Raw genomic sequence first — 19723 nt, forward strand, 5'->3', positions numbered from 1 at the left:
CCTTAAACCAGCCAGAAATAGCTGGTAGGGAATTGCTCCTTGCAAGGGATGTCTTTTCCAGCAGAACGTTGGAGCTGCTTCCTGTGTAGCTACCCTCCCTAACCTTACCTGTGGAAGAGCCAGAGGGAGCATGTTGAGGAAGGAAAGTGGGTGTAGCTGCCCCTGCTGCAGATGGCAGTGTAGTGGGAGAGGCCGGGGGTGAAGGTGTGGCCCATTACTCTGTACCCAACGCTTTTCAATCCTGTCGCAAATCATGTATATTTAAGTATTTATAATGTGCTTGAATCAGCTTAGTGATTTTTAGCATTTATGAGCTACCAGTGTTTTCAGCTGCCAGTTATCACTGCTAACTGGGAACAAACTGTTCTTCTTCGAGTAGATGCAGGCCCATATTCCACTTAGGCTGTATGTTCGCTCGCCCAGCACACTGGAGCAGGCATCTCTCTGAAGAAACAGAGGAGCTGCTCCCTGTCAACTGTGCTGAGGAAAAGGTTGCATAAGACCAGTTGAGATTGCTCCAGGTCTTGGGGTGACTCTTCCGCCTCCCCCAGGAAAAACATGGACCAGCACGGAGTTGATGCTGGCACACAGGATGGTATAGGTATCTCCATCCCTTCCCTGGTACTGAGTAGGGAGGTCAGAAACCCTGTACTGTTGACTCTGGTTCCAGCCTCCGAGTGTCTGTTTAGTCCGGTACCAACGAGGGAGATGCTGGTCCTGACTGTTTCCACATTGACAGCACACCAGGCAGCTACAGACTTCTGCTTTTCTGTCCCACCCTTTCCTTTGGTCCAGGATTTTGCCAGGGTTGTGTCATCTCTTGCCCCATTGATTGAACAAGCTACTGACCCCTCAGGTCTGTTTGCACTGCACCCCAGCTTTCCCCTTCCCCATGTTGTGGAAGCAGGGCTGGTACTGGAATTGATACAGGGGACCTCAGTACCGGGAAACTCCTCAGACCTCTGCAATTGGCTCTGCAAATGCTTCTATGGTGGCTTTCACTGGCCTTGACATCAGTATCATAAGACACCCCAATATCACTGCTCAATTTGGGACCAACAGCCACTTCTGCGGTGCCGCCTCCTGCCTTGTTCCGGGCGATGGATGAGTCAGTTTTGCGTCTCGCTCCCTTTGGTCTCGCTCCGCCCTTATCTCCAGCATCCCGAGGCTCCTCTGCGTCTGAGTCAGTGTCATCATCCTCCTGTTCTCCATCGCCTGACCAGCATTGGGGACTGTTGATGGACTGTTACGGGTACCAGGATTGGCACACGTCTTGTGGTCAGGATGGAGGGCCCTGGCCCAGCACCTACTGGCCACCCATGCCTTACCTATGTCAGTGGCCTCCATGGAATCCGTGGAACACCCCTCAGTTTTGGAGGTTCTGCTCTTCGTCTTGCTCAAAGGCGAGATCATCAGCTAGGATGTGGTGGTGACTGTCCATCCGCTGCAGGCCCAGGCACTGGTGGTCCTTCACCCTGCAGAGCCTCCGGAGTCCTCCCATGCAGGCCCATCAGCTCTGGGACAGGATCTGGTTTGGCTCAGCTAAGGGGCTCATCATCATCTTCAGACGAATCTCTGCTGCCCAGCTCATCCTCCCCTTTGGTACCGGAGGATTTTAAGGTGTACCAAGGCCTTTTGCAGCAGGTAGTTGCTTCCCTTAGTATCCAAGTGGAGTTTTTGCAAGAGAACACCCACAAATTAGTGAATATCTGCAGCTGTCTGCCCTGGTAGAGTTGCCCTCCCTAGCAATGATGCACTCCTTGAACCAGTTAAGGCCCTCTGGAGCATGCTGGCTTCGGTACTGCCTGCAGCTAAGCACATGGAAAAGCATTGTTTCATTCCCATGCAGTGATTTGAGGGGTTTTACTCCCATCCAGCCCCAAATTCCTTAGCTGCAACTGTGGTGAATAACAGCCTGGCAGGGCTGGTTTAAATCCAACCCCAAGAATAGGGATTCTATATGATTGGATCTCATGGGCACGAAGATTTACACTTCCTCTTCCTTACAGATGTGAATTGCTAACCAGCAAGCCTTACTATCCAAGTACAATTTTTTTTAACTGCACAACTGTGTCAAAGTTTGCAGAGCAGCTCCCGGAGGCACACCTCAGCCAGAGTGATGGCCTCCACGGTCACCATGAGGAGGGCTTCTAGCTGCAGAATTCGGGCAGTGCCCCTAATGTCCAGCAAGCCATTGAGGATTTGCCCTTCAACGGCTAAACACTGTTTTTGGACAAAATTGCTGCACTTCTTTGATTCCCAGGCCACCCTGCGGTCCTTGGGGTGTACACGCCAGCAATGCAGAGGTGCAACAGCAGTATCATCTGCAGTGCATGTTTGGCCAGCCTTTCGCTCCTCTGAGGCAATGGGACTACCCCAGAAAGAGGGATAGATCCCACAGGAGAAAGCAGTTGGACTCGGGGTTTGGCCCCTCCCTGGTGCCCTCCACATGCCCATTTTGATTCCTTGGTCCAGAGCACTGTTCCCATCCTTGCTCCTCCCTCCTCATCTCCCCTTTTTGGGGACAGGCTGGCCTGTTTTCACAATGTTTGGGGCTTGACCACCACTGACAGCTGGATCCTAAGCACTGTCAGATTGGGTTATGCCATCCAGTTTCTCTCCACACCATCTCCCCATCCTCCCTCCCAGGCCCTCTTCAGGGACCCCTCTCTCATGAGATACTGCTCCTCAAGCAGGTCCACTCTCTCCTGGCTTTTGGAGCGATGGAAGAGGTTCTGCAGGAACACTGGGGTCACAGCTTCTACTTCCAGTACTTTCTGGTACCCAAATCCAAGGGAGGAGTAAGACCCATGCTTGTCTTTCGCATCCTCAACAAATATATCAGGTACATGATGTTCCAAATGGATGTCTGTCTAATATTCTCCTTGCATCGTCTCAGAACGACTGGTTTGCTGCTCTGGACCTTCAGGATGACTACTTCCATTTGGCAATTTTGCTGAGCCACAGAAAATTCCTTCGATTCGTCATGGCAGAGCACCACTTTTAGTACACAGTGCTTCCATTCAGCCTCTCTTCTGCCCCCCCAGGTTTTTACCAAATGCATGGCCGTTGTTACAGCATATTTCAGGAAGAAAGGAATTCACATCTTCCTGAATCTGAATGACTGGTTACTGAGGGACAGAACTCCAGAGAGGAAGTTCTTGCTGACCTCAGCACCACGCTGTGCTCGCATGGCTATCTTGATCTCATCCTAAACACCAGGAAGGTAACCTTGTTCCCACTGAGAAAATCGAGTTAATTGGGGCTCTCTTGCATTCCATGATGTCAAAAGTGTTTCTGTCGACTGACCGTTTTCAGATAATTCACCACCATTGCCTCAGTCTGCAGTCTGAGCCTTCCACAACAGTTCGGAGGTGTCTGAGACTCTTGGGCCGCATTCCCACGTGAATGCAGGTGGTCCAGTTTGCAAGACTGTGCCTTCAACCCCTTCAAATGTGGCTCAGGAAGGTTAACCATCCTACTCTTCACCCTCTAGACAGACTGGTTCATCTTCTTCCACTGGCCCTGGACTTCTTGCAGTGGTGGATGCATGCAGAGAACGTTTGCCAGGGCATTCCCTTTATCCAGCTCTCGCCAACCATGTTGGTTGTTACTGATGCCTCTCTGAGGTATTGGAGGGCGCACCTAGGGTCACTGAAAGTACAAGGGCTGTGGTTGGAACAGGAATCCTCACTCCATATCAACATGCTGGAGCTGTAGGCCATCTGCAATGCATATCATGCTTTTCGGGACTGTATCAGAGACTCAGTGGTTCACATACTTACTGACAATACCATTGTGATGTATTATGTGAATAAACAAGGGGGAGTAGACTCCAGGTGGCTCTGCCTTCTGGCGATCAGGCTGTGGCAGTTTTGCATCGAGGAGAGCATTATTTAAAGAGCTATTCACTTGCCTGGGGTTCAGAATCATCTTGCAGATCATGTCAGCAAGTATTTTTCCCTGAGTCATGAGTGGTCCCTGAAGACACGTCCTCCGGGTCATCTTCACAGCTTGGAGCATCCTTTGCCCCAATCCCGATCATTCCTCAGGTCATCCTCAAACTCAAAGCGGATTGGGAAAAGCTCATTCTCATTGTCCCAGTGTGGCTGAGACAATGCTGGTTCTCCGACCTTCAGCCTCCTGTACCATCCTCCCCATCCTGACTTACTCACTCAGAACCAAGGCTGCACCTTGCATCCTGCACTCAGCTCCATGCATCTCATGGTGTGGCTGCTCCATGGATGTGTGAGGAGGAAGAGCAGTGTACAGCAGCTGCCCAACAAGTCCTCCTTAACAGTAGAAAACCCTCCACCAGGATGGCCTATTCAGGAAAATGGAAGCTATTTTCAGTCTGGTCACGAGCGTATAGAATCCAGCAAATCCTGGCTTCTAGTCTGGACATTTTGGAGTACCCACTTCGCCTTCGGTTGTTGGGGCTTGTGTTTAGTACATTGAAAGTGCATTGGCAGTGATATCGGGATTTCATCTCCCCCCCCATTCAGAGCAGATCAGTCTTCTTCAGTGCCATGTTATCAAGAGTCTTAAAAGGGCTCCTTTGTCTACATCTTCTGGTCTGAGAGCCAGTTCCTCTGTGGGACCTTAACTCAGTCCTAGCGGACTTAATGGGACCTCTGTTCGAGCCTCAGGCATCTTGTCCCTTTCCACTTTTATGTCAGAAAACCGCGTTCCTGGTAGTGATAACATCTGCAAGGCAGTGTGAGTTGCAGGCTCTAATGGCAGAGCTTCCTTATACCCAATTCTCGTAAGACAAAGTGACTTTGCGATTGCATCCCAAGTTTTTGTCCCAAAGTGGTCTCTCAATTTCATTTGACCCAGGTGATATATTTACCTGTGTTCTTTCCTAAGCCGCATTCCCCTCCACAGGAGCAGTGTTTCCACACCTTATACGTTCGGCAATGTCTGGCCTTCTGTCTGGGCAGGACAGAACTGTTTCGTGCTCTGCCTCGTTTGTTTGTGTCATGCGCCGATGGCATGAAGAGTTAAGCAGTTTCTTCACCGACTGTTTCCAAATGGACAACATCCTGCATCAAGGCTGCATATGAAATAGCTTTGGCTACCCCCCTTCAGTAGGTGCGAACTCTTTCTACAAGGGTGCAAGCAACGTCCATAGCATTCCTCCGTGACATTTCCATATTGGACCTTTGCAGGGCTGTTACGTGATCATAGATACATATGTTCATGAACCATTATGCCATAGCTGCATCTTCCAGGGTGGATGCAGGCTGTGGTAGAGTGGTCTGCAGTCCTTGTTTAGGTAAACTCTGAACCCTGCTTCCTAGAGGGGATACTGCTTGTTAGTCACCTAAGTGGAATACATGTCTACATCTACTTGAAGAAGAAATGATTACTTACTGCTTCAAGATGTGGTGCAGATGTGTATTCCATGACCTACCCTCTGTCCCTTCTGCATCAGAATCTCGTTTCCAGGCATTTGGTGTGAGGGAACTCAGGGAGGGCCGTGGTGGCACTGCCTCATGTAGCTGGGGAGGGTCTGTGGTCACAGGGCATGAGCACCGCCCCTCTGCAGGTACTTTAAGGCAAATTTCTCCAGCTCTGGTGCACTGGGCCGTGCATATACCTAGGTGGAATACATGTCTGCATCAGATCTTGAAGAACCACAGGTACAGTAAATAACGATTTCTTAGTGAACTGGAAAGCACCAGGGCCACCCAGAGGGGGGACAAGTGGGGCAATTTGCCCCGGGCCCCACAGGGGCCCCCACAAGAGTTTTTCGGGGGGCTTGGAGCAGGATCCTTCACTCACTCCGGAGGCCCCGGAAAACTCTTGTGGGGCCCGGGCCCCCGGAGCTTCTTCCACTCCGGGTCTTCGGCGGCAATTCGGCAGCGGGGGGTCCTTTCGCTCCGGGACCTGCTGCCGAAGTGCCCCGAAGATCCGCGGCGGGGGGTCCTTCTGCCCGGGACCTGCCGCCGAAGTGCCGGGTCTTCGGTGGCGGGGGGGCCCCGCCGCCGAAGACTCCAGACCTCCTGAATCCTCTGGGCGGCCCTGGAAAGCACAGGGGTTTGTAGGGTACAAAAGAATTGACTGGTTCTGAACCATGCTATTTGGTGGTTATGAATCACTCACTTCACAGGTCTGCTGTGGAATTACAACATTCATCCTAGAGAGCTTTTGAATCATTAAGACCACAAATTTGGGGCTATTTCAATTACAAGAGTCTCTAAAGAATGCTTTGTATCACCGAGACCTTGTTTTAATGCCAGTCTACTAGATCCTCACACACCATGTTTCTTGACCTTTGTGCTATTCTCTCTATCACAGAAGGTGGCGATGAAGGACAAGGGATCTTGAAGAAGGCCTACAACTGGTTCTGTGGCTTCGATCAGAAAAAAGGGCCCAAACTGAGCAAAGAGGAGCGGGAAGCAATGGAGAAGAAACTGACTGACACTTCCGAGGTGCCATTCTGGAGAAATGTTGTGAACATCAATGGGGTCATTCTGTTGGGTGTGGCTGTATTCTGTCATGCCTTCTTTGCATAAATCCAACCTTATGCTCCAGAGTTTTTATGAAGGTCTAACTCAAGTTCATTTTCCTTTTGAATTTGCACTGTATTCTTCAAAAGATAAACAACACTACACTAGATCCACGTATCAGACTAGTTAGCTGAGATTTAATTCATTACATTGATTTATTCATTGTTATTTTTAAGAAGTTGGTGAAACTAGTTTGATTTCTATGCCCCTTTTTTCTTAATTTCCCTAAAGTGATCCCAGGTTTTCTTTAGTTCAGCTATATGGAGGGCTGTGCTATAGATTCAGGATGAATGAATCCTTTCAAAATATAGGCTGCCTTATGTAAGTTCCCTATGCATGACATTTTATTGATGTATTCCTTTGATACTATAGCTGTGTTTTTTTTTTCAATAGAATTTTTCTGTCTCTAGTCTCTGTTCCATATGTTATGCTATTTTTCAGTGGACTTTTTCCCTCTCTAGTCTTTATTCACTCTTTCTCCTAAGTGGAATATGAACCCCGGTAGCTTCTGAGTTTAACTTTTGTATTTGTGCTGTTTGAGTTGGTTTGAAATTAGGCAAAACAAGTTTGGCCAGTCCTAATAAGAGTTGTGTTTATGCCTGACTCTTCAAGATTAGCTTTAAAAGTTCATACACAGACTGTGCATTTAGTTTTAATATGAATTTATCCTTGAATGTGAAAGCTCTATTTATAAAAATATATTCTTGTTGATTTTGATTCCCCAGCATGATACGTCAAAGTTAGCATCCATTTACATTGACTGTAGACCTCCATTTTATAAGGAAGGCCCTAGTGTACTCTTAATTCCCCTTCTTAGTGGATTTACCACCTGGTAATTCTTTATCATGGGTGAATATTCTAAGCATCAGAACACTGGCCTTGTGTCTTGCTTCCAAGTACTCAAAGACATTACAGTATTTTTCCTGTCAAATTATGAATCTTCGTATGTCAATTTTGCTACCAAATTTCATTTATGCCATGAGTAAGACTGTTACACTGTAGTTTCCCCAAGGAAAACAGTCTCTGCTCTGACACCATCTAAACAATTCCAATTGTCTTCATCTTATTTGGGAGTGTGAGACAGTGATGAGGCAATGACCTTGGTTTGGGTCTCAGAGACCAATATGGTGAGACAATGTGTGATACTGCAAGTCCAGGTTGAAAAGTGAAAATAGATAGAACTTCTTACCATCTAATTCATCTTCCCCAGGAGGCGTGGATACAGCGAAGGCACTTGGGAAATTCCCAGTTGGCACAGCTAATCTGTATCACAATGCGTTGTTGCCTTATGTACTACAGCTTCCTACACAGCGAGGTGTAACATGCATCTCATCTACCTGCAGTATTGTACAGCATTGCAAACTGTGCTGCAACATGTAACAGGCAAGCCAGTGTGGTCTTCTGTAAATCCCTTTAACTTTCATCACACTGTGCTGTTGTCTCACAGTCTGTTGCTACTTCAGAGGAGTGCATAACAGAATGTACTGTCCTCTTGCAGCTGCAATATGATCTTCAGGATAATTCTGTCTCTCTGCAGTATCCTGACATGTACTGCATAGTGCCAAATCAAATCAGTATAATCTAAATCCTAATGCAAACTGTCTTCTTTTAATGAATACAGCAGCAGGGAGCATCTAGTCATCACTTTGTTGTACTATGGAATTCATTATATTTCACTAACTATGAAGGTTTGTATGTATTAAAATTTTTCTAATGTGTTTGGGGTCCACAAAGTCAAGAGTTGGTTGTATAAGACAATGGAAAATGTGAAAAATAAAAAAAATTGCTCTTTGATCACATGCTGAAATCAAATCTCTTCAGTCCTGGTCACTTGCACACCTGGGAGTCCAATGCCCATGGCTAGGGGTCTACAGCTGTTCATATGGTGGCTCTGGGTTGCTGTAGCAGATGAGAAACTGGTGACTGAGCCCTTCTTGTGGATGATGCAGCTCCTTCTTAGCTACAGTTCATAACTATCCTGAAAACACGTAGATGAGACCATTTGGATAAAGGCAGAAATAACACAGCTGGATCTCCCAGCCAAGCTGAGCAGCCTATACCATGACCCCCTTCTTGGGCAATCTTGATAGTCAGGGTCTGACCTGCTTGTATGTTTCATTTCTCCACCCAGGCTGAGTATTGAAGCTTTTTGGACCTACAGACTGAGAATTGCAGGGACAGACATTTGAAACACATGTGAAGTGACCTGCCTTGGCTCAGGTTTGACAACTAGAGCTGGCAGAGTCCAGGGTTCACAACCATAGCCAAAGCTGACTGCTCCTTAGGGTAATTTGTCTTGCCCTGTAGGAGTTCTACTAAAAGCTGCCTGTGACATTGCAGTACTTGTATGCCTCAGTGGATTGGCGATGGGACACGGAGCCTTTCACCTCTAGGTCACCAGTTCAGCTCCATCTTCGGTTGGTAAGTGCTACTATCTGATGTCAGTTTCATGGTCTTATTAATCGAGTTTATTAATCGAAATTCAGTCCAATTTCTAGTAGACTACTGTCTGCACCCCATAGGTGCTGTTAAACTGCGGCATATCAGTAGACAAAGCCAAGGTATAAAGTGCACAGGAATTGAACATCCCCGTTCCTGTAGAGATGGGGATGGCAGATTCTGGTCTCTCATCATTGTAAATCTGGAATTTCGGAGGTCAGTGGAGTTATTTCAGAAAAACATCCGGGAACCCTCATGACATGATATAATCAAATAGCAAGAGACTTTTGGGGACAGCTTAGCATAGCCTGTCATGTTTTCATATCTAGATGTATACATTTCCCATAAACTAGTTCTGCAAATCTACATTAATTTCTAGTGATATAAAGGAAGAACCATGTTGTGAAAAATCTGTAAATATCTAGGCTAATAGCACTCTGAGCTGTAAGCAGTATGGAGTTATAAAGAACAATAGCTAGCTCAGTGGTTTGAGCACTGGCCTGCTAAACCCAGGGTTGTGAGTTCAATCCCTGAGGGGCCATTTAGGGATCTGGGGCAAAAATCAGTCCTTGGTCCTGCTAGTGAAGGCAGGGGACTGGACTTGACCTTTCAAGGTCCCTTCCAGCTCTATGAGATAGGTCTCTCTCTCTCTCTAAATGCTGTTAGGCAAGTCTGATCTTTCATTAATAGAATTACTAAGTTAGGGCCAAATCCTGTGAGGTGCTGATTACCATCATTTCAACCCTACTCTCATTTTATTTTCTGTATCATTGTCACTGAAGTATCTGAGCATTTCCCAAACATTAATTAATATGCTTGAGAATGTGCTGTGAACTAGGGAAGTATTATACGATCCTCATTTTGCTGATGCACAGAGAAGCAAAATCACTTGGGAAGTCTATGGCTTAGTTAGAAATAGAACCCTGATCTTCCAAGTCCCAGTCCTGTGCCTGGGCCTCCAAGACCATGGGGAGTATAGAGCTCTCAGCACCGCACAGGACTGGGATCTTACTGCACAAAGTGAATGCAGTAGCTGTACCACATTCAGATTTAACTATTCACAGACTGACTCAAAATTCATTCCAAATTGGTTTGGCTAGGAACACTTCCATGCATTAAACACTTACTGGCGGTCCACGACCAAGGGTAATGACAAATTGCAATGTGTTGCATTGAGGTGATGTTTGTGCATTGGGTGTCTCAGTGGTAGGCTCTGCATAACTGTACCCTGCAGTAATGATTGAAAGATGGGGTAAATGATGTATTGGAACACTGGTAATTTTCTTTGACGAGACCTTGAATTTGTTTGATTCAAATACTGGAGGGGGTGTGAATCGGCTGCACTGGAGATGGAGGGTTAAGAGGGACAGTAAGGGTATGAGTAGGTAGTGGGATAATGGAGTAAAGTAGAGAGGCTGCTGACAAGTGAAGGAGGTTTTTTCTAATGCTGTGTAGGCTGCCCAGCTGTTTTTCTTTGTGTTCTGCATGAGACACAAACAACTGTAATAGAAGCTAACTAGAGCAGCAGGGGAAGGGAGCTGCATTGATATAGCTCTCATTCTGCTTAACTTAAAATAACGTACCACTAACACAGATGTAACAACAGAGGACAACAGATCACTAGGAATTATGATGAATATAAACAGCCAGGCACAGTTTTCAACAGGGCTTCATGCCATTGTTCAGTGAAATGTGTATAGAGGACCAATTCCAGTGCAGTTCTGGGATGGAAACACCTTGGGTGCACCTATATTCTCTCCAATGACTTCAGTGCAAGAGACTTTTATCTTCCTTATAGTGACCCCTGCTGGGAGAGACTGGGATAGAGCATCTGAGTTGCCCTGAAGTCACCACTCCCACCCCATTCCCTCTGTTGTGAGAGGCTCAGGCTAGAGTAGCTGTGAGTGCCCCCCAGCCAGCACTTCTTAACTGTTCTCTGGATTGACTCTTACTGGAAGAATCACAAACTGGAGTAAATGTAAACTCACAGAGGCAGAATGCGGACCTGTTCTCTACAGAGAATGATGCTCGGACAGATTGAACTCCCTCACATGTCCTTATATTAGAAGAGGCTGAAACTCAAATAACAGAGTTGATATTCAAAATTGCCTTTATAACACACCAGTGTAATAGCTATGGAAATCTTTTATCAATGGCAACAACTTGATGTCTAGGCAAGGCAATAGAGGGAGAAGTCCCCAAAAGCTGTTGGCCTTGCTAGCATGGGTCTGAGGTTCAGATTTTTAGTGTACTGGTTTTGCATTTGGGTATGACAAACCATTCTCCTTTTTGCAGATATTGTAGTAATTAACAGTGAACCAAAACAGAAGGTCCTCACTTAGTTTTTACTCTGTTCTTAGACAAAATGCCAACTGACGTCTTTCCCTTTTGACATAAGTCGGATCCTACAACTCTTCACACAAAATGACGGGAGGAAAATTTTCTTTTGGAGCATCAAAAAATAGAATTAAAAGCTGCGCTGCCATTTCCCAAAGCTTCTAAAACTGACATTGGTGTTTAATGGCTTTCAATTCCCGCCCCTAGATCAGCGTATTTTAACAGTGACTGGAAACACGTGACACTAGCATGTAAGAACACATGGTAAGGCATATCCATGAGCAGACACAGCCAGGGGGTCCTTATCCTTCCAGAAAATAAGGGTGAGAAAAACAATATAAATCTTTGTGCCTCCAGGATGAGATTCCCCCACATGGAAAGGGAAGCACAAGACCTATACATAGTGGTGAATTCCACTCCCAGTGAGCATAGTTACCCTCCCGCACCACTTCATCTGTCATTCTTGTAATCAGAAAACCTTTATCAACTGACAGTGATGGCTGGCTAAGCTGAAAACGTGATCTCTGCATGTGTAAGTGAACTCATCTCATTGATCTATGACCACATTAATTATAGCTGGGTCTTAATCACTGTTGGCGTCAAGCTGAAAAAACAAATAGATTATTATCGATGTACGAGTTTGTCTACATGCTGATGGCGTCACAATGTAGAACAACACTGTTCGGGGAGCATAAAAACATAGTGCTAAAAACAAGGACTTGCTGTATCCAACACATTTCCTCAGAAACACCAGGCTTAATTACAGGGTATGAGGATGCCAGCTCCTGACATGTTAATTTAAGTATTTATAATATGCATGAGGCAATTCAAAGGGATTTTTTAGCATTTGTGAGTGACTAAGTCTTTTGCAATTATATCACTCGGTATAGTCAATTGAAAAACGGTGGCATCAACTGAAAAGAACAAGGAGTCTAAGGCTTACAATAACTAAATGTGGGGACTATTCAGTGGTCTTTAATTAGTCAGTGAATGTACCTACGGTCAATTAGCCACATTTTGCTGATGCAGCTGTTGTGCCGCTAACCCCCAGACTTCTTTTACATACATGTCAAGCCCACAAATTAGGGGCTGTTAACTCAACTGTAGATGTGTTGTAAAGACACTTCAGAGCACTTTGTAACTGTAAGATACTGTTTGGGACTCAATCTACCACCCATTGAACTCAATGGGAGTCTTTCCATTGGCTCCAGTGAAAACTGGGTCAGGTCCTTAATTGATAGTGTTTGGATTCTACACAGGCACCACATTTTAGGACTTTGCATGTTCCTCTATTGTGCTCTCTCATTAATTTAACACACATGTACCTGACAAAGAGTCAGAGAAACTTATGTGAAATATAGATTTGTATTAATTAAAATGATTAATTGTTAAATTCAGAATTTAAACATGCCTAACGGATGAAGAGTAGAAGTACTGAGCCCTACAGGTAAAAGTCCAATCTAGTGTTTCAGAAACAAAAGTTTCAGGATAATGCTCTGCTAAATTTCATTCACCTATAGTTTCTGCACATGATTGACTTTCTCTTCAAAATGTACTCTAGGTCTTCTGTCAATATGTATACAGTTCCTTTGATTCATAGAATCATAGAGCTAGAAGGGGCCTCGAGAGGTCATCTAGTCCAGTCCCCTGCACTTGTGGCAGGACTATTATCTAGATCATCCCTGACAGGTGTTTGTCCAATCTGCTCTTAAAAATCTCCAATGATGGAGATTCCACAACCTCCCTAAGCAACTTATTCCAGTGCTTCACCACCCTGGCAGTTAGGAAGTTTTTCCTAATGTCCACCCTAAACCTCCCTTGCTGCAATTTAAGCCCATTGCTTCTTGTCCTATCCTCAGAGGTTAAGAAAAACAATTTTTCTTCCTCTTTCTTGTAACAACCTTTTACATACTTGAAAACTGTTATCATGTCCCCTCTCAGTCTTCTTGTTTCCAGAGTAAACAAATCCAGTTTTTTCAATCTTCCCTCATAGGTCATGTTTTCTAGACCTTTAATCATTTTTGTCACTCTTCTCTGGACTAATTTGTCCACATCCTTCCTGAAATGTGGTCCCAAAACTGGACACAATACTCCAGTTGAGGCCTAATCAGTGCAGAGTCGAGCGAAAGAATTACTTCTTAGGTCTTGTTTACAACACTCCTGCTAATACATCCTAGAACGATGTTTGCTTTTTTTGCAACAGCATTACACTGTTGACTCACATTTAGCTTGTGGTCCACGATGACCCCCAGATCCCTTTACTTCTCTATGTGTGAAATCATCTTTACATATATATTCCTGTTTGGCTTGATGTCCCCAGTGCAATCTTTCTAAATTATAATCTGTCCTTTCATTTCATGATCACCACTTTAACAGGAAGGGTTAGGAAATCACTAAAACTGACCTACTAGACATACTAAGTAGTAATCCTTAACATGGATGACTGTTCTTGGCACCAGAATGTTGGTCTTGTGTCCACAACACATTGGAAGCCTGGCTGTATAATTCATGCATAGCCGTGGTTCTTCCTTCTCTGTTAGCTCCTCTAATAAGAAATGAGATTATTTTGTGCCATCTATTGTAAAAATGTTGCATTATAATATTTTTCTGAGGAATGCAGCAAATCCTGGTTAACAGCATCTAACCCATTTAGCTTCTTATTGCCCTATCTGAGGGTCCCAGACCCCTTCATGAGATTGAACAGGAGAGTCTGATCCTGGAGGGGACTCTGCGATATCCATCTGAGGTTGAGGGTCTGATTTTTGCAGGGAGATGCAGGAATCACCATGAAGTTGTAGGGGAGGCAGTATGAGCCACTACAAATTTAAACTGAAAAATTAAAAAGTCCCTCCTAATTCAGGCTCTTGAGGGGCAGGGATACAGTGATGGCATTGGAGCAATTTTCCGATACTGCAGGTAAACCTGTATTTTGTTCCTTTGTCTCCTGTGGTATTCCACAGTTTTCTGCACTGTGCCAATGCAGTGCCTCACAACACACTGCTCCTCTGCAGTATTTTACAGCATGAGATACCATGCACTTAGCTACCAAGGTGACAAGGGCTCAAGAATTACTATGGCTTAGATAGATTAGAGTGGGTAGATGCATTGTGCTGCAATAACTGGGATTATTTCTGCACTAGCATACATTCTCCTGTAGCATTCTTCGTATCTTATGTGCTGCTTAATACTTTCACCATTATGCAGCATGCTCCACTTTGCTATTGCAAATGTTTATCTGTGCAATTCACACTCCGTGCAGTATACTGCAGCAAGCAGCGCTGTACCAAAGCAAATGAGTTTAATCCATTGTTACACACAGTCTGGCAGCAAACATAGCCTCATAATGCAAATGGCAGCATACAAAGGATCACTGCCGTACTGTGTGTGGAATTTAACATTTTAAAATTAGTTTTCAATTAATATATCTACATAACAATATATGGCCAGTACAGAAAAAAATGTTGTGACTGAAATGACACACGCATTTTAAACAGGCAGATGTAATAGTACCAATGTGGTACTTGGGAAGGAAGCATGATGCACCCTCAGGGGTGCAACTGAGCCTAAGACCCAGGTCTATTTAGTATGGACTTTTTGTTTCCCGAGTAGGGATCAACATTCTCATCTAGTAATGTAACACTTCTATCCTCTTGAAACCAAGTCACCAACCATTGTAAGTCATCTGTCTGGAAGTAATATTTAAAGCCTGACACCAGCAAACCTCCTCTCACTGCGGAAAGGCAATCATTTTGAAGCTCACTCTTGGGATCTTACTGCTTCATAAACAAACTGATTATTCTGGCAGTTCTTTGAAATGTGGTATTTGATGTATCAATGGAAAGTATGGCATTCGGGAAGAATTCTCATTGGTACGATACCGCTGCAACTAATGACAGTAAGTGGAGATGAGTATTCTCTTTAGCCCTGTGATGGGGAGCCAACCCCACACAGGAGAGGAAGGACTTAAGGGGGGCCTGAGACTCCTACCATACGACCCTTTCTCCAGGAAGGACTAGTGGAGGTGAGTCCTCCAAGTAGCATAGAGAGGCTATGTGGAGCGCAGCCAATTAGAGAAGGGCTGCAGGAATAGCTCAGTGGTTTGAGCATTGGCCTGAGCATTGGCCTGCTAAACCCTGGGTTGTGAGTTCAATCCTTGAGGGAGCCACTTAGGGATCTGGGGCAAAATCAGTACTTGGTCCTGCTAGTGAAGGCAGGGGGCTGGACTCGATGACCTTTCAAGGTCCCTTCCAGTTCTAGGAGATAGGATATCTCCATTAATTAAGGTGCCAATCCAGGCCCAGCAGGCCCATATAAGAGGCGCTCCAGTGCAGAGCAGGGTGAGTTGCTGGGAGATCAAGGAGTGAAGACTGTCTCTCGAGCAGGCTGAGAGACCTGCAGCACCTTGGACAGAGTAACTGCTAGCAGAGACCAGTGGGAGCAAGAGGGAGCTCGTGGCTGGCTGCTGACACTGGGTAGCTGAATGCCCTGAAATAAGGGTGAAGAAGATGCTGGGGCGGTGGGTAAGTGGCCGAGGGAGATGGAGCAGCATTGGGAGAAGGTAAAGAGTCACAGCAAGACGCTGCTATCTATAGGGTTTCTGTTTTGGAACCCGGAGTAGTGGGTGGGCTGGGGTCCCTCCCACTTGCCACCGAGGAAACGGGTGGACTATTGGACAGTTGTACTCCCCTCTCAGAAGCAGGAGAAACAGAGTGACCTAGCTGGAGGGCTGAGTCGTGAAGAGGATGTGGCGGTTCCTGAGGCTGATAGGCCACAGACCGGACAGAGAGGCAAAGTGATGGTGTGCAAACTGTGGACATGGGCATCGGCTTCGAGCTAATCCCCAAAGGCCCAGTAGGAGGCACCAGCCCAGCGGTGAGAGGTGAACCCCTGACAAGCCCCTTGATATTTATTGCAAAGCTCCCTGGTTATTAAGCTTGGCAGTTCAGCCAGGATCCCGGGCAGAAAAACCATTTCCAGTTGACTCCGCTATCTTTATAAGAGAACAAGAAATTCCCTTTGGTCAAGCTGCAAATTCAAATCCCTTTGATCGCTTCCATAGTGGCTGAGACAGGGCTACCCCCTGGATCGGCACTGAAGCTGCTCACATGGCAGCTCTGGGCTGCTGTAGCCGATGAGAAGCTTTGGCAAATGAGCCCTTCTTGTGAATAATGCAGTTCCCTTTTTGCTACAATTTGTAACTAACTGAAAAACACCATGAAAGAGTGAGACCATTCGAGTCAAGGCAAAAACAACTCTCAGCAGACTGTACAGTGATCCATCCCCACTTGGGCACTCTTGGACTATTCGACTCTGTTCTGTTTGTTCACTTAAATTTCTCCATCCAAGCCTAGTAGTAAAGGCTTTTGAAAGTAAGGACTGGCAATTGCCAGGACAGACATAGTTGTAGCATTTCTGGAGTGACCCACCTTGGTTCTGCAGTGAGTACTCGGATCCTTAACTCTCTTTTCTGTTCTTTAACAACTATCCCTCAGCTTTTAAAACAGGAACCAATGGAGTCCAGAGTTCACAAATTTTGTTTCCTTAAGTCAATATTTGTGTTGCTTGGCAGCATTTTTACTCAAAGCTGCTCATGTAAATATTACGTTATTTTCAATTCTGTGAACAGGAAGATTTTTTAAAAGTAGTGAATTAGTACAAGGAAAATTCAGGGAAGAATTTCTTCCAAAGTAGGGAATTATCCTCTTCAATTCACTGCACTGTTTATTTCATCCATTCATTATAAAAGTAATTTCAATGTTTGTTTGTTTTTTTCAACCTTTGAGGGGCTATGTTGTTGTGGCGTCTTTTTTTTTTTTTTTGAGAAAAACAAACTAATTGATTTGATTATTTGTTTGCTTTTTACACTCAAATGATAGATCAGCTCCAGAGACCTACACGTGTCTAGGCCTTCCACTCGTGCTTGGGCAAATATTGTTCCATAGGGTGCTGAAAGAGTAACAAAAATAATGCCTAACGAACCTGTGGAAACTCACTCCCAGAATATATAAAATATATAGTAAAGAGCTTAGTAGCATTACAAAAATCAATAGCTATTTATTAGGTAAATTAACTAGTTTAAAATATGTAAGGGATATAAAACTTTTGTGCTTCAGGGCATATGCCAACCATTAACTGTCTGGGGTTAGGCAGAAAATTTGCCCGTAGGAAGTTACTGCGTAATTGTCCACAATGAAGGTTTACACCTTCCGCTGATGCATCTGGTATGTACCACTGACTTACATGGACCATTGTTTTAAAGTGGTATGGTAATTCCAGTGTTTTTATGGGATAGATTGATTTAGCTCTATCCTTATCCTGCATTCCTGGTATGTTCTCATCTTAAGTTTTGTCTAAAGTGGGCAAATGCTCTATTGCTGACTGCTGTTGTTAGCAATGGAACCCCTTGAAACTGTGCTGAAAATTATTTAACTACTAGTGCAGACTGGACAAGATGGCTATCGGCATCTTTACAGAATGCATGTCCCATCAGGTCTCTGTCAATTGTCAGTAATGGGGCAGTTTCCAAGTATAGACAGGGCTGTTCAGGAAGTTTAAAGGAAATGCTTGTAATGGTAATTGGTTACTGCTTGTTCAGCTAAGATAAGGAAGGGAAAGGAACTCATACTGAGAGAGGGAGAGAATGGATCATGTAGGGATCAATTTCTCCTATTGCAGGAAAATAGGAAGGTTACTTACCTTATAGTAGTTGCAGTTTTAAGATGTGTGGTCCCTATGGCTATTAATTGTAGGTGCACACATGCTCTGGGTGCCCAGGATTGGAAATTCTTTAATAGCAGTGTCTGTTGGTCCATGTCTGTGTCCTGTGCCTCCATGTGAGGGCATAAAGGGCAGCGCAGACTGACTGCACCCCAGTTCCAACTCTACAGAGAGAGGAAGGAGGGTGGGTTGTGAATACCAATCGGGACCACACATCTCAAAGACCTGCAGCTACTCTAAGACGAGTAATCTGCCTTTCTTCGTGAAGTGATGGTCCTTACAGTTATTTATTGTGGGTGACTCCCAAGCACTGCTCATTGAGGTGGTGGTGCGAGGAAGTATGCTGTACCACAGAATCAAGGATCACTGAGCAAAGGAGGAATCTGTGGCCAAAGCTTGGACCAGAGCATCATGCCTGGTGAATGTGTGGGGAGCTCCAAGTGACTGCTCTGCATGTCTTTGAGAGGGGAATTCCCTGTAAGGAAGCTAGAGATGCAGCTTGAGCTTTCATAGAATGGGACCTGACAGTTCGAGGAGGAGGGGCTTTCATGATGACACAGCAGAGGTATTCAGATTGGTTAAGGTAAAACTCAGATGGCACCTTAGGTATGAACTTAGGATGTAGGTGTAAAGAAACTTTGTCCTCGTGAAAAATAGTATAAGGTGGGTCTGACATAAGGGGTCCAAGTCCCCCTATCCTTCTGGCAGAGGTAATAGCCATCAGAAAGGCAACTTTGAAGGACAGGTGCAGGATGGAACAAGGAGCTAAAGGTTCCAAAGGTTGTCCCATGACAGAAAGGACAAGGTTGAGGTCCCAGGCAGGGACTGGTTTCAAAACTGGAGAAAATGTCCTTATGATGCCCCTTAGGAACTTTGCAGTAATGGGATGAGTAAAAACAAAGCATCCTTTCACCCGGGAGTGGAAAGTGCCAATAGCTGCCAAACCAGATGTCTTTAGCGAGAGAAAAAATGGCAGTACCAGAGTGATATCTGATGCCTGTGCACATAAATGATGCTACAGGTACCAACAGGAGAATCGTTTCCATTTTGCGAAGTAGCATTTTTGTGAAGTGGCTCACCTGCTGTTCTGGAGAATGGCTTGAACTCCCTCAGAGCAGGCTCGCTCTATCCATCAAAAAGTCTCACTGTCAAAAGTAGGGATGCTGGATTGAGTTGGCTCACCCTGCCCTCATTCCGGGACAGTAGTCCCTGAAATGGCTGCAGGAGGATGCATGGGCAAAAGACTAGTAGTTGTATGGTGGTGAACCAAAACTGCCTTGGCCACCAGGGTGCTATGAGGATCACTGTCACTCTGTCAGGTTTGATCTTCCTGAGAACCTGAGGAAGCAGAAGGGATGGGAGGTATGGCACATATCAGCGGTTTTGACAACTGTACCTGGAATCTGCCCACTCTGAGGTTGAAGCCTTTGGCAGTCCCGGAACAATAAACTGGACACTTTTTGTTGTGGTGGGTTGAAGAGATCCCAAGATGGGATGCCCTGTTGCTGGGTGAAGTTCCCATTTGTGATCCATGTGGAAATGCCTGCTGAGGCTGGCTGTCCATAAATTCATTAGCCCTGGGATGTGTACAGCTGAGAGGGTGATCCGATGCACTGGTTCCAAAGGCAGATTATGTCTTCAGACAAAGGGGGAAATCTCAGTCCTCCCTGCTTGTTTAAATAATAGATGGTGGTCATGTTGACTGACCTGACATG

At 45.3% G+C, this 19723-nt stretch overlaps 1 protein-coding gene across 6 annotated transcripts in view; it reads left to right on the forward strand.

Annotated features, from left to right (window-relative positions):
* LOC101946569 (sodium/glucose cotransporter 1-like) overlaps positions 1 to 8309 on the forward strand; it is an 83662-nt gene extending 75353 nt beyond the window's left edge. For all 6 annotated transcript variants that reach the window (XM_042841622.2, XM_042841621.2, XM_065568342.1 and 3 more), the window contains one exon: positions 6304 to 8309. In XM_042841622.2, coding sequence (XP_042697556.1) covers positions 6304 to 6521 — 218 coding nt within the window. In that variant the 3' untranslated portion in view covers positions 6522 to 8309. The remainder of the gene's footprint in view (positions 1 to 6303) is intronic.
* Positions 8310 to 19723: the final 11414 nt, after the last annotated feature.

The sequence above is a fragment of the Chrysemys picta genome, chromosome 15, assembly GCF_011386835.1.
Source record: "Chrysemys picta bellii isolate R12L10 chromosome 15, ASM1138683v2, whole genome shotgun sequence".
NCBI lineage: Eukaryota > Metazoa > Chordata > Testudines > Emydidae > Chrysemys > Chrysemys picta.